General features: G+C 52.5%; 1 protein-coding gene across 7 annotated transcripts in view; it reads right to left on the bottom strand.

The window, feature by feature from the left end:
• TMEM63C (transmembrane protein 63C) overlaps window positions 1-15,313 on the bottom strand; it is a 60,436-nt gene that overhangs the window by 11,199 nt on the left and 33,924 nt on the right. For 6 of the 7 annotated variants that reach the window (XM_086319484.1, XM_086319483.1, XM_086319485.1 and 3 more), the window contains 11 exons: window positions 14,545-14,593; window positions 12,674-12,782; window positions 11,185-11,258; window positions 10,714-10,794; window positions 10,482-10,605; window positions 9,586-9,719; window positions 8,070-8,192; window positions 7,474-7,627; window positions 6,017-6,123; window positions 4,955-5,041; window positions 4,336-4,401 (listed from right to left, as the gene is read on the bottom strand). In XM_086319484.1, the coding sequence (XP_086175610.1) occupies window positions 4,336-4,401; window positions 4,955-5,041; window positions 6,017-6,123; window positions 7,474-7,627; window positions 8,070-8,192; window positions 9,586-9,719; window positions 10,482-10,605; window positions 10,714-10,794; window positions 11,185-11,258; window positions 12,674-12,782; window positions 14,545-14,593 (1,108 nt within the window). Of the gene's footprint in view, window positions 1-4,335; window positions 4,402-4,954; window positions 5,042-6,016; window positions 6,124-7,473; window positions 7,628-8,069; window positions 8,193-9,585; window positions 9,720-10,481; window positions 10,606-10,713; window positions 10,795-11,184; window positions 11,259-12,673; window positions 12,783-14,540; window positions 14,594-15,313 lie in introns of those variants that run through there. The other variant, XM_086319490.1, reaches the window with a different exon arrangement.

Below are 15,313 nucleotides of genomic sequence, written 5' to 3' on the forward strand. Positions count from 1 at the left end.
TAATATTTGCAGATAACCTATGCCCATCCTCCTGTGTACTCTTGTCTCTAGATTATCTGTAATACTAACACAATGTAATCAGCTGTAAATACAACTAAACGCTATGCAAGTGGTTGCCTGCACACGGCACATTCGAGTTTCGCTTTTGGAAACTTCCTTGAATTTTTTTCCCTGAATATTTTGATCTGCAGTAGGTCAAATCTGAAGATGTGGAATCCGTGGACACAGAAGGCCCACTGTATACATGCGTTTCCAGCCCAGTGTAATTTAAACAAGGGCCCTTTTGAACAAGGATAGGGGTGGATGGGTTAGGAGACACATGCACTGGCTTGATCTACAGAAGGGCTGTGAAAGAAAACAAAAATAAAGAAGGGCTGTTTGACTGGATCCACAGACCCTGGAGAGCTCACAGGTAGACTTTTGGGGGTCTGTGACCTTGAATAGGGAAAAGATTGCATCTTCACTTTCTGCAGTTTAGCACTTCCTCCCATGAAGAGCGTGGGCAACACATCACAGGCATGCCAGCCATGGCTGTGAGTCTGTCTCCAGTTGAAGTGAGGTATTTTCATATCATGTTGTATCTATTGCTGAGCATTCACAACACCATTTGCATTCATCATCTCTTCAAAATGATGCTAGTTATTAAGCCACTACATTAGACATGTTAAATTCACATGATTGAGACTTTCCTGTCTGCACACGTGTTGCTAGCTGGCCAACTTCGGCTAACAGCCATTCAGCCACCTGAATGGATTGTCACACTGCCTGTTCTCACATTGGTGACCCATGCATCTCTGTCATCTATACAGTTCTGATAACTCCCTCAAGAAGAAAAAATCTGTGAGTCCCTGCACATATTTCAGAACTCCTTCAAAAGCTATTCTTTCTTGAGGGCATCAAAGGTGAGTCATGAACTCACAATTCTTCTCCTTCTCATATATTTACAAACTGTATTAAAAATAACGACCTAGCCAAAGATGAACTCACTTATCTTGGGAAAAACTAAGCTTATTACAATTACAGTTTAACTGTAGAAAGCTTGGAGAATTCTGGCTCTTGCCCTGTAAAGCAAGCTATGAAAGGTTGCATGGCATTGGCAACAGCACATCTTTGAAAAATTGGGACTTTCAACATTTGTAACCCTAAAAACAAAACAAAGCCAAACAAAAAGAGAAACTGGCTGGACGTCCAACAAGACCTGCATGTTGCCTTGTCAAAAATCCACTCCTCTGTTCCAGTTGAATGTTCTTCTTTTAGCTAAGTAACATCAATTTTCACATGGATGGCTTTAAAACAATAAAATGTAAGTTTTGCTTGCTTCCATTTAGAATGCATTGACCTATTATTAAAGGTATTAACAGAGATTGTATCATACATTTGAATTCTAAAATATTTTCAATAACTGTATTTTGACATAACCAGTTTTCGTTATAGCCCAGGTATTTTGTACATTTAAAGAACTGGGCTTCCTGGGTGGCTCAGTGGTAAAGAATCTGCCTGCCAATTCAAGAGACATGGGTTCAGTCCCTGGTCTGGGAAGATCCCACATGGCCCGGAGAGACCAAGCCGTGCATCTTAACTACTGAGCCGTACTCTAGAGCCGTACTCTAGAGCCGGGGAACTGCAACTTCTGAGCCCACTTGCATGACTACTGACACCCGAATCCTAGAGCCTGTGCTCAACAAGAGGAACCACCGCAATGAGAAGCCCACGCTGCTACAAAGAGCAGCCCCCGCTCTCAGACTAGAGAAGAACCCGTGCAGCAGTGAGGACCCACACAGCCAAAAATTAATAATTTTTTAAAAAGAAATCTAATCAAAATCAACTCAACATTGTACAGCAATTATCTTCCAATTAAAAAATATATATATAAGAAATCTACTCAGAGTATATATAAAACTGGCAAAATCTGAACACGCTCTGTGGATTGTATCAATGTCACTTTCCTGGTTTTGATACTGTATCTTAGTTATGCAAGATGTGACCATTGGGGGAAACTGGATGAAGGGTGTATCAGTTCAGTTCAGTTCAGTCACTCAGTCGTGTCTGACTCTTTGTAACCCCATGAATGGCAGCACACCAGGCCTCCCTGTCCATCACCAACTCCCGGAGTCCACTCAAATTCACATCCATCGAGTCAGTGACGCCATCCAGCCATCTCATCCTCTGTCATCCCCTTTTCCTCCTGCCCCCAGTCCCTCCCAGCATCAGGGTCTTTTCCAATGAGTCAACTCTTCGCATGAGGTGGCCAAAGTACTGGAGTTTCATCTTTAGCATCATTCTTTCCAAAGAAATCCCAGGGCTAATCTCCTTTAGAATGGACTGGTTGTATCTCCTTGCAGTCCAAGGGACTCTCAAGAGTCTTCTCCAGGACCACAGTTCAAAAGCATCAATTCTTCAGCACTCAGCTTTCTTCACAGTCCAACTCTCACATCCATACATGACCACTGGAAAAACCATAGCCTTGACTAGACGGACCTTTGTTGGCAAAGTAATGTCTCTGCTTTTCAATATGCTATCTAGGTTGGTCATAACTTTCCTTCCAAGGAGCAAGTGTCTTTTAATTTCATGGCTGCAGTCACCATCTGCAGTGATTTTGGAACCCAGAAAAATAAAGTCTGACACTGTTTTCACTGTTTCCCCATCTATTTCCCATGAAGTGATGGGACCGGATGCCATGATCTTCGTTTTCTGAATTTTGAGCTTTAAGCCAACTTCTTCACTCTCCTCTTTCACTTTAATCAAGAGGCTTTTTGGTTCCTCTTCACTTTCTGCCACAAGGGTGATGTCATCTGCATATCTGAGGTTATTGATATTTCTCCCGGCAATCTTGATTTCAGCCTGTGCTTCTTCCAGCCCAGCGTTTCTCATGATGTACTCTGCATATAAGTTAAATAAGCAGGGTGACAATATACAGCCTTGACGTACTCCTTTTCCTATTTGGAACCAGTCTGTTGTTCCATGTCCAGTTCTAACTCTTGCTTCCTGACCTGCATATAGGTTTCTCAAGAGGCAGGTCAGGTGGTCTGGTATTCCCATCTCTTTCAGAATTTTCCACAGTTTATTGTGATCCACACAGTCAAAGGCTTTGGCATAGTCAATAAAGCAGAGATAGATGTTTTTCTGGAACTCTCTTGCTTTTTCGATGATCCAGCAGATGTTGGCAATTTGATCTCTGGTTCCTCTGTCTTTTCTAAAACCAGCTTGAACATCTGGAAGTTCACGGTTCACATACTACTGAAGCCTGGCTTGGAAAATTTTGAGCATTACTTTACTAGCGTGTGAGATGAGTGCAATTGTGTGGTAGTTTGAGCATTCTTTGGCATTGCCTTTCATTGGGATTGGAATGAAAACTGACCTTTTCCAGTCCTGTGGCCACTGCTGAGTTTTCCAAATTTGCTGACATATTGAGTGCAGCACTTTCACAGCATCATCTTTCAGGATTTGAAACAGCTCAACTGGAATTCCATCACCTCCACTAGCTTTGTTCATAGTGATGCTTTCTAAGGCCCACTTGACTTCACATTCCAGGATGTCTGGCTCTAGGTCAGTGATCACACCATCATGATTATCTTGGTCATGAAGATCTTTTTTGTACAGTTCTTCTGTGTATTCTTGCCACCTCTTCTTAATATCTTCTGCTTCCGTTAGGTCCATACCATTTCTGTCCTTTATCGAGCCCATCTTTGCATGAAATGTTCCTTTGGTATCTCTGATTTTCTTGAAGAGATCTCTAGTCTTTCCCATTCTGTTGTTTTCCTCTATTTCTTTGCATTGATCGCTGAAGAAGGCTTTCTTATCTCTTCTTGCTATTCTTTGGAACTCTGCATTCAGATGTTTATATCTTTCCTTTGCTCCTTTGCTTTTCGCTTCTCTTCTTTTCACAGCTATTTGTAAGGCCTCCCCAGGCAGCCATTTTGCTTTTTTTGCATTTCTTTTCCATGGGGATGGTCTTGATCCCTGTCTCCTGTACAATGTCATGAACCTCATTCCATAGTTCATCAGGCACTCTATCTATCAGATCTAGTCCCTTAAATCTATTTCTCACTTCCACTGTATAATCATAAGGATATATAGGAATTTTTTTTTTTTGGCAATTTCCTTTGAATCTACAATTATTTGAAAAAGTTCATTCAGAGGAGGAGTCCCTGGGCTTTACCCCCAAAGGGGTTCATGGCACAGGAAACGTTAAGAGGCTGCCTAATGAGAATGTTGGCATTCATTCATCTCTACCTATATGAGCAGATAAAGGATAGGCATATCCAGCTGGTGTGAACCCACAAAAGCCCCATTGAACACTGGGAGTACACCTGAAACATGCACTCTGGTACTCACTGGAACCTGACGGATGCCTGCTCCAGATAGTAGATGTCAAAGAGCCAGTGCAGAAAGACGTCCAAACTAGAAGCAAGAATAAAGCAGACCTGCCATTAGTGAATCGATGAACTAAGGCCTGGGGTTCCATTTCTCTTGGGCTGGCTTCCCTCCTTCCAACCTCCCTTGCCTACTCCCCGAAGACTCTCGCACCTTAATATTCCAGCTGGCCAATCCACACTGCCTCTCTTCTTAATGGTGCCCACCCTGTTCCTGACTCTTTGACCTTTCCACTCAAGGCCTCCCCTCCAGCAAACCTTCACCAGCCTTTTCTCCCACAGCGCTCTCTCCCTCTTCTGAATTTCTACTGCACATTTCCCCCACCTTGGGCTGCCAGGCAGCTGGGAGGGATGGCTTGTCTCCGCAGCTGGATGATAAGCACTTTGAGGGCAGAGTTCATGGCTGACCGCTTAGAGTTCACATGATACCTGGCTCATGCTAGGCTCATGACAGGCACTGGACTGTCATTTGAGGAATGGATTTGCAGCAGTCACAGGTGGGCCTACAGTATCTGAAGGAGGAGGTTCCGACTCTAGGGTGAGCCTGGCTGAGAGAGGAGAGATAACTGGAGTTGAGGTACCTGGTCAGTCCCATAGAGGGCAGAATGACCACCATGAACACCAGAAAGACATAGCACTTGTGCGCTATGATCAGATTCTGACTTGTTCTGGAAGGAAACAAAGAGACACATGATAAGAACCAAACGACTGACTACAGAATGGAGAGAGAGAGAGACGGCCACCTGGGCTAGAAAGCAGTTTCATAGCACAAGTCAGTGCCATCTCCACAGTGCACTGAGAGCCGTGCTGTGTCTGGGAGCAGCAGGAAAGAACGGCATGATCAACTAGTGATGTCTACCATGGGCAGAGGAAAGGGAAGGGAAGGCTCACACATACCATACACTTGACGCCCCTGTTGCAGGGACATCACTAACAATACTCAGAATCCTTGCAGCATTTCAATAAGCAACATGAGCCTTGGCCGTAGGAAAGCCCAGGAAGGATTTCTGTTAAGAGAAACCTCTTGGCTTACTGCCTGATAGGATGATAGAAACTTTGGGAGCAATAAATAACTTTTGAGACCCATGCAGCCTTCAGTCCAGAGCAGGTCCATTTTGCCCCAAGATATAGTAAATACTTCCTAAGTAATTAGCTCCTACCACAGAACTATTAGGGCTAATAAACAGGGAGGGGCTCTTTGTTTAAAATATGGCACCGTATGGGCTACACGGGTCTTCAGTCAGATTGAGGGCATGGGCTCCTCTGCGATGACCGTAGCAGCCCTTCTGACATTTTTCAGACAAGTCCTGTTTTCTCGCTCCCATCCTCCGCCCTCTCCCTGGCATTCCTGCCATTTCTGCCCACGGCTCCAGGCCCTCAGTGCGTGGCTGGAAGACGAGGGAGCAGCCTGAGGAGGGCTTGGTTTCGGGTATCTCAGCATCCCTGAGACAAACCAGTCCCTTCTTTCCAAAGACAAAAGTATCTGTTACTTTTTTGGGATGGTTTTGGGCATCAAAGCCATCCTGCATCAATTCCATTCCCCAGGTGAGACAGGAAGCTGGAGCACAGGGCTGGTGGGGACGAGGGAGTGGGGAAAGAAGCTGGTGCCAAGGGAAGGATAAGAGGGGAGGCCCCCAGCTCACCTGGTCCAGTGGGCTTCAAGGAAGGCAGAGAGGTAGACGATTAGAGGCAATGTCACGGTAAAGGCCCAGAGCAACACAGACGGGAAGAACTGGGTCACGATGGGGCTCTGTGTGGGCGGGTGGAGGTGGGGCAGAGAGAGGTCAATGCGAGAAGCCTGCTCCCCCTCACAGGCCTCCCCTGCCTTCTCCCACACCTCTGGCCACTTCTCCAGCTCAGTCCCAGAGCGGGCCTCGTGTCCCTGAGGCTGCACAGTGGGCTGGGGCCTTTCTCACTCAGAATCTGCCTGGCTGGGGCAGCCAGAGGCTGACACCTCAAGGTCAAGGGGCATCCCCAAGGGGTGCAGGCCTCCTATGCTGAGATCACTGGAGGGACGGCCTAGTCTGACCCCACCGACTTGGCCCCAAGGCCACAGCCACCTGCTGTCACTCAGGGAGGAGACGCTCAGACTTTAGGGAGGAGACACTGCTTTTACCGCCATGTTGTGTGAGACATGGTGGAGAAGGGGAGGGTGTGGTGTGAGAATTCCCAGGCAGAGCTGTGGTGCCCCAGCCTGGGGCCTGTTGTGAAGCTGACAGAGGAGGGGGGCAATGGGAAGCGGCAGCACAAGGACTTGGCTTGACTGTGTGCACGTGTGTGCATGTGTGTGTGTGCATATGTGTGTTGCGTGTGCACTTCCATGTGTGCGCCTGCATGTGTTTTGCTGGAACAGGCACGGGGATAACATGAAAGAAGGGGCCTTCTAGGATCACTGCAAGTGTGCACGTGTGTATGCACACATGTGTGTGCATGTGTGTGTGTGCATGTGTGTGTGTGCCTGTGTGTGTTTTGCTGGAACAGGCATGGGGATAACATGAAAGAAGGGGCCTTCTAGGATCACTGCAAGAGCCTTGAGGCTACAGAACTTGGATATGGGCCCGTCCAGCTCCTTGGAACTCCTCTATGCATATGGCAGGGACGGCTCTTGTGGACATACCCAGGGCCTGTGTGTCCAGAAGTGAGGCAAGTGGAACCAGAGCCAGAGAGCCTACTCCTCTTGAAGGGCTGCCCTAGAACTAAACTCTGTCTTCCCCACCGTCGCCTTATCTTCACACCAAGGATCTCGGCTCTAGAGAACGTGGGGTAAATGGAGCTGTCACGCTCGCCCCACCCTCTGCTGCTCTTTCGTACCTCTAGCTTGACCCAATCTAAAGAAGTCCTCCAAGCCCATCCCCCCAAATTCAGCCCAGAACTTGCCTAAGGCTCCCCCACCCTTTAGCCCTAGTCCCTAAGTCGGGCAGTGGCCCACATGCATCCTCTTTAGAGCAAAGGAGACCCTGGGCCACCACGTGCACCCACTGCCAGGGCCACAAGTGCGTGTGCTCTGGAGTCACGTCTCAGTGGGCCCCCCATCCCATCCTCGCCGGAGCTCTTCCTTTGTCTCCTGGGGGGCCCCCGTGCCTGTGAGTGGAGGAGGCACCTGCAAATTCTCGATGGGGCGGGTGACGTTGTACAAGTCGATGGTGTTGATGATGATGGCAGGCGTGGTGAGGAAGAAGAAGAGGAAGAAGAGGAGAGCGTTGATTGCGGTAAAGCGGGCCCACCAGTGGCAGCGGCGGACGGACAGGTGCTTCCTGGGCGGGATGGAGGAGCGAGGCGCGCTTAGGGCCGCGGGCCTCGGCCCTCAGACCCAGCCACGCTGCTTTCTGCGTGCCAGCTGTGGGCCAGGCTGCCCTGGTCTAGTTCAACGCTGGGGGCCCACGCCTGCATGCGACAGCCCTAGGCCTTCTCCTATCACGCCACTTGTCAGGCTCCGAATACATCCCACAGGTGAGCCAGAAGAATGATCTGAATTCTTTCCACAGGAAAAACCTTTTCCCCAAAAGGTGGGTGCCTTCTGTGCTTGTGGGGGGGTGGACTTGGGGGCAGGCAGAGGCTGCGATGCCCAGGAGAGACACAGCCCAGCAGGGGCCGTATGTGGAGGAGGAGGACAGGCCCTGATTCTTTTCCCCATCCTACAGGCGTCTTCCATCCCAAAGGAGCTCAAGGGAGAGGAGACAGACAGAGGGGGCTTACCAAATAATGTCCTTGGGGTGCGGGGCACGGACTACCCTCCAGCGGTAGGACTTGACGATGGTGGTCACTGAGGACTCTTTGGGGGACATCCCACAGTGGATGAACTTGTAGTCCTGCAGAATGCTGCGGAGACGAGGAAGAGACAGAGGTCTGGGGGTGAGGAATTCTTGGAGACCTGGATATGTCTCTCCTGACCTTATAGGTGGGCAGTTCCTCAGGCCTGGTCACTGGAGGAAAGGGTGTTAGAGGGATGGACTGCCCAGGAAAAGAGGGGACCACGCAGTTCTCAGTTCATGTCTTGTCCCCCTATTGGTAGTGATGGCACAAAGACATGCTCTTTCTGTGAGGTTGACAGGGGAGGTACTCATTTAGCCTCCTCTTAATATCAATAGCTACCGACTGTTCCAGCCAGTGCCTGACACTGTGCTAACTGGTGAGTCACATCATCTTAGCTGCATAGATTACTGAAGACACAACCAAAGAGGGGCGGGTGCTGGCACTGGGGCCCCATCTTGGGTTTCCTAACTCACATCTGCTGTAATTAAACCTGAGATCCCTCTCTACTGAGCGATGGTTCTCAGAAAGATATGTAGATGTCTCACACACACTAATAGGACACATATTCCTTCTTACCCTTCCAGGAGGTGGACAAGGAAGATATAAGTAACCAAATTTGATGAATAAGAAACTTGAGGGTGTAACTAACTTGCAAAATTGCACGTGATCTGTTGCCCTGAATTCTAGCCTGTGCCACTGTTCCTTTGCAGGGTCAGGGCGGGTGAAAACAAAGCCTTGTGAACGATCAGGCTCCCTCGGGGAGAGGATGGCTCCATCGTCCTCAAAAGACTGATTCTGAGGCTCCTATGTATTTGACCCAGGCCTAAGATTCCTTCCAGAACACTCCAGAGCAGACCTCATCCATTCCTTATCAAGATGGGGCTGCCAGTGGCTGGGGCAGAAGAGGGAGGAGCCTGCAAAGCTATGAAACAGAGAAGGCTTGCAGAGGAGAGGAGAGGAGAGGAGCAGGAATGGCAGTTGGGTCTTCTCTATGCTGACTCTGTCACTCGCGGGGAGGGGAAGGGTGACGTAGGGGTGATGGGTAATGAGGGGCGGAAAATGGGTATCATTCTTGTCAAGGCCTGGAAGAGGAACCAAGAGGTCAAGGGCTACGCTGACCACTTCTGGGCTGAAGCAAGGATGTATGGGGGTGGGGAGCCCAGGACCTGGGTGTCTCTGGAGACAAGCTGAGCCCAGCAGCTGGAGGAAGATGCACGTGGCCGTGCTCCGGAAAGCAAGATGGCATCTGCGATGCCCGTGAGGAACAGGGCGGGGCCGAGGGGAGGAGGGCAGAGCACGCATGACGGAGGCAGGCACTCTCCCCTCCTCCACTCCTCCCCTCGGCTGGAATGGGGGTGGGAAAGGATGGTTTCGGAGAAGCAGAGGCCCGCTCTTGGGGCCGGGATGGGCGCAGCAAGCAGCTGCCCGCCCCCCCCCCGGCCCCCAACCTGGCACTCACTGCTTCGTCATCCTGGAGTCCTGGAAGGTGACGAAGATCAGGTCCAGACGCTTCAGCCGCGCGCGGTTGAGCTCAGCGTTGAACTCATCAGTCAGCTGCTCCTCCAGCTCGCTGTAGTACTGTTCTGCGTCCACCTAGTGGGCCAGACGTGGGCCTCAGAGCTGGAGCGGCCAGGGCTCCAGGAAGGCCGCCTCTCTCCCCCCGGGGCGCAGGCCAGAGCGGGGCGGGGATGGGGGTGTGTCTTGGTTCCATCCCCAGCTCCCTAGGAAGCCTGGCAAAAAAGCTCAGGACCCCAGGTGGGCTCCCAGGTCCCAGCTCTCCAGAAGGAAGAGGCTGTCACTTTGAAACAAGTTCCCTGCTCTTAGATCTGGGGAAAGGGAGGCTTCCCCAGGGGTGAAGGGGTGCCTTTGGCCTCGGGGTGGACTCCGGAGAAGCGACAGCATTTTCAAGTGCCTGCAGCCTTTTCAAGTGAGGGAATCATGCTTTTTTTCTGAACTGGCTAGATGAGTTCAGTCCCGCCAAGGCCTCCTTCTAGCCACATGGGCGGGGCGATAAGATGGAGCCCACAGCTTTCCAATGTTCCCGTCCCAGCTCCTTCCCCCGAGGCCGGGCAGCCTGCTGAGTCCTTGCTGGTCCTCCCCACCAAGCCCCGAAGGGAGCGAGAACCAGTCCCGTCGTGGATCACTCTGGGAGGGGGAGGCCCCGAGAAAGGCTCCTCTGCCTTCTCAACAGGGAGACAGAACATGCTGGAAAGGAGAACGTGAGCCAGGGGCTGCTCTGAACGGAGTCTGCGGTCCAAGGATGCAGGCCTGGGATACCGCCCGGGGCCGTGGACGGAGCCTGGAGCCCCGGTGCCCCAGCCCCTGTGACGCGCCCCCGATGTCCGCGCCAATTACCTCTTTGAAGCAAGCCCAGCACCTGCAGAAGCACAGCCGGGAGCAGGGGTGGACCTTGATCATCACCTTCCCCTTCTTCTTGGCCTTGGCGGTGTAGTAGAGCCGGCCCCGCATCGCGTGGCGCCTGCCAGCCAATAGGTGACACGGTGAAGGGTCTCGAGGTTAGAGGCCGAGCAACAGCCTCCCCTTCCCTCCCCACCCCAGATCCAGACAGGTCTCACCGCAGCCTCACCTCTGATCGTCCAAGTCAATCAGGGTCCTGACATCATAGCAGAAGTGGACTCTGGTCACTACGCACCCTGGGTAGGCCTCGCTGAAGCCAGGAACAAAGATGATGAGGCAGCCTGCGGGGCTGGGGACTTCCCCTTTCCCTAGAGCTACAGCCCACAGGGCTGAGGGGCACAGCTCCCAGGGGTTCCCGGTGCTTGGATGGTAGAATCCACCCCCTGGCTCCTAAGCCTGGACATCAGGGTTGATCCCTGTTAATGAGAGATTTGCCACATCCTTCCCAGATGACACAGAACAGGGCCAGGGAGCAGAGCTGGACATTGCTGCTCACGGACAGATAATTAGCTTCTAGGGTTTGGAACTCAGGTCACAGAAGGGGCCACAAGATAAGACGACCTGTTCTAGACTGGGCACCGCGGCTGGAGGGTGACCGGGAGGGGGCCGTCCACGCCTCAGCCCACCCCGCCCCACTTACTGAAAATGCTTAATGATGATCTCTGGGTCTTGGATGTCCGTGGGGACATAGGTGATCATTAGTGTCCTGGTGACCTAGGTGGGGAAGGTCAGTGGAGAAAGAAGATTGCTCACACAGGAATCCTGGGTCTTCCGGTGGCCCTCAACTACCTGGAGCAGGTTGTCTACTCACATCAGGCTGCCTCCTTGCTGGGTAAGCCAGGTGCCAGCTTCCCCACCCAGCCCACGTCCCTGAGGTCAGCAGGCAGGCAAGCTACACCTCTGTGCATCCTGTGCCCCGTGCTCCGCCCGCCCCCCACACCGGGAGACCCCTTGCCATGGATGGCTGTAGTCAGGGGAGGAAGAGTCAGAGGCTGCAGGGAGAGGTGGAGGGCTCAGGGACGACCAGAGCTCCATGACCTGCAAGGGCAGCTCATGCTGTCTTGCTGACCTCCGGGCTCCACTGTTCCACGTGATGCCCATCTCGAGGGGACATCCCTATCATCAGACCAGGGATGGGGAGTTGGAAGGTCAGCTGGACTGTGGGGAGGGAATGGGGAAGTCCCTCAAAGTTCACATGTTACTCTGTGAGTGGGACGTGTCTTCCTGAGCCATCGCCTCGTGGCCAGCATCTGTAAACTGTGCTGCTAGAGAGGGGAGTCTGGGCGGAAGCTTCTGGTGACAAGACAGAAAGCTGATGTGGCCGAATCCAGATGGGCCAGGAGTGTCTAAGCCTCCTGGCAGGCTGAGACATTCAGGGTTACCTTTCAGGGGTGTGTGCAATTGCATTCTGGGGTGTGTGCAATTGTGTTCTGGGGTGGGGTAAAGGGAATCTGTCCTTTAGGATGAAAGGCTTGAAGAAGCCCATCTCTCTTTTATCTGCCATCTTCCCTCCCGCTAGGAGACTCTACCTGCCTAGTGGTCCTTCCTGGGATCACCTCCCAAATAAGTGAATACTACTCAAACCCTTGTCCCAGGTTCTGCTTGGGAGGTGGGATGGGAGAAATACAAACCAAGACAGTGAGAACACAAAGAGGCAGCCCATGCGTTTCTGACCTCAGGGAGATGGTAGAAGGGCCAGGAGTTGGATGCAAGAGTGGGCAAAGTAGTCAAAGTATCTACCCACTGGGAGCACTGGCCACTGAAGATGGAGATCACCCCCGCCACAGTTAAGCCTTCAGTTTTCCAGTGGTGGGGAGGTCCAGGGGTCCTTGGAGAGGGTCCAGGGCAGCAGGGGTGTAGCAGGAGGATGTACTTGGGGGCAGCTATTCACCAGCTGGTTTGGAAGGGTCTCAGTGGTTTCACAGCCCAGACAAATGTGCCAGGTGACAATTCCCAGGGATAAGCAGAGGAGGCCTCCCTGATCGGGCAAGACTGCCTGGTGTGCAGACCACGACAAGCTGGGATGCTTCTGAAAGCTGGGAGTGGGATGGTCCAGCTTACGGGGGGTGGCAGGGGGAGGGGCTCTAGGCGAGAGGGCATGGTCCTGGTAGTTCTTTTCACTTACTCACCGCATAGCTTTTCCTGGGCACAAATCCTAAGCAGTGATGAGTCATGAAGAGGAGGTTGGTGATGAAGTATAAGAAAGCAAAGATGCTATGTAGCCACAGGAACTTACTCCTGCCAAGAATGAGACACGGAAGGCGTGAGACCCCCACCCCACCTCCTCCCACCTCCCAAGGGCCACCCTCCAGTGCCTCCAGACACTCAGGCACCTTGGAAGGGGATGGAGAAGGGGCTGTCCACTCCAACGAATGAAGGCTAGCGTTGCTCGACTGTTCACTATATGCCAGACGCAGGGTGGGAGCAGATGCTCTGTGTACATTTTCTCACTAGACTCTTGGACCGTGTGAGTGCGGTGCTGTGAATGTCTTTGTTTTACTCGTAGGGAAACAAGGGCCAGAGTGCCTGCCCAAGGCTACTCTTGGCCGTGGCGGTCCCAGGAGGGGAGCCCAGAACTGCAGAAGCACTTACACTCTTCATACCGTGTCACGTTGCCCCCTGCCCACCCCCCACACCCCCTGCCACTGCACAGCTGACCATGAGGCCAAGCAGAGCAGGCCTGCAGAAAGGAGGGCCTGCAGATTCGGCTCACCTCCCTGGGGCAGGAAGTGTTTGGGTCCCGGGGCTCTGCACTCACGTGAGGCTGTCCCAAGGCACCAGGCCAGGAAGGCTGCTCAGAAACAGGGCCCGCCTTATTTGGTGCAGTTTGAGGACAGAGAGGCTGCCTGGCTTCAAAATATCTCATCACTGTTCCCCCGCCCCACCTCCTCCGCCTGGCCTTTCACTTCACTTTTCCCATCTGGCTAAATGCCTCTCTCCTCAGTTTTCTCAGAGAGGGCAAGGTGACATAGTCCCTGAGGGACGCTCCGGCTCTCTGGATTTAGGAAAGTTGAAGGGGCTCTTGGCCGCCCTATTAGACTTCACTTCTTGTTGGAAGTTGTGGGCACCGCACTTATACCAGCGACTGGGCGGGGAGAAGCTGCTTAAGCTCTGCTCTGGCGCCGCCAGCACCCGGGGCGGAGCTGGCGAAAGGGGGCCCAGCCTTTCTGGTGCTTTTGGAGTTTGGTGGGGTTCGCAGGGGTGCAGGGTCAGAAGATGGGGTGGGGTAAAGGGAGGTGGGGTTAGGAGCGCGCAAGCCCACTCACACCTGCTGGAAAGGCTGCTTAGGCTCTGTCAGGAAGCCGGCCATGAGCCCTGGGGGGCCTGTTGTCTCGGCCGAGACCAGCAGGGCCGCGTCTGGGTCCTACAGATTGCTCTGGCCACCCGAGGGGTTGGCTGATGTTAACGTCCACAGGCTCCTGAACCATGAGGGCTGGAGGGGCCTTAGAGCTCATGTCCAACAGCCTTTCCGCCACCACGGACGAGGGATGAAGCTCACAGCAGGGCGCTCTGCCCCAGACCCAGGGCCGGCTAACAGCAGAGCCGGGGCAGGAACCCAGCTCCTCTGGGTCCTTAGTCTCGTGGCTGCAGGCATCAGGTCTGTGCTTCACTCAGTTCCTTGAGGCCTGAGCTGAACTCTTTTGTGGGCAGAGGAAGCAGTACCTTAAACCTCCACTTACTACAGTGCTTCTGCCTATCGGGAGCTAGACATAACCAAGCAAAGAGGACCACCTTGCTGGGACTTCAGGAGTGACTGGTTTAGCTAGTTCCATCCATTACAGAGATGGGGACATGGAGGCACCAAGAACACTTCTCACGAAGAGAAGGCAGTGTCTGGCATCCCACTTGGGACCTGGGTTCCCAAAGAAACCAGGCCTTTCTTGTCAGCAAAGAGGAGCCCATGTTTTAGACTCACCATCAGACCACCTCTCCCCACCAACATCCACCCCCTCCCCTGCCCCGGCCAGTAGAATGGGAGGTAAGAGGATCAGGTACCTACTCTGTGGAGACATTGACAATTGTGGTCCGGCCAAAGTGACTATCCCGGTCTGAAAGAGAAGAAGGTTGCCAACCTCAAGCCTGGCTCCTTGACTGGTTGAGCACCAGACCCTAGAGTTCCCGAGTGAATGCCTGGGGCCTAGAAATGCTTGTCTACTTCCTGCGCTTCCTTTTAGTTCCCCAGAGCTTGTTGCAGGAGACGCAAGAGACATGAGTCCCATCCCTGGGTTGGGAAGATCCCCTGGAGTAAGAAATGGCAACCCACTCCAGTATTCTTGCCTGGAGAGTCCCCATGGACAGAGGAACCTGGCGGGCTGCAGTCCACAGGGTTGCAAAGAGTCAGACACGACTGAGCGACTAAGCTCGAGCACCAGTGGCCGAGGAGAAACAGGTGGAAACCTGAGCGATCAGCGCACGCCTGGCGCCGTCTGGACATTTACACACCACCCAGTTGTACGGCCCTCGTTCAGCTCTGTGTCTGCGCTCACTAGTGAAATTTTGGCTGCTATTCACTGAGCACCCACTACAGGCAGCGTGCGAAGCACGTGACGTGCATCGTCTTTATCCCTATGACCATTGAGGAAACCGCGGCCTGGGGACATTGTATAAGATGAAATAATCTTCTGGGAAGCAGACGTGGGTAAACGGTGGGGAACCATAAGTTTTCAGTCTCTGAAGGCCAACCCTCCTCACCCACCACACTACTGTGTCAAAATCTACCCTGTTAGGAGAAATGTTGATGGACTCCAGATGAGAAATTCTGCCCCTAC

This window comes from Bos grunniens, chromosome 10, assembly GCF_055505025.1.
Source record: "Bos grunniens cultivar Pamir isolate PY7600 chromosome 10, Bosgru_T2T1.0, whole genome shotgun sequence".
NCBI classification, from domain to species: Eukaryota; Metazoa; Chordata; class Mammalia; order Artiodactyla; family Bovidae; genus Bos; species Bos grunniens.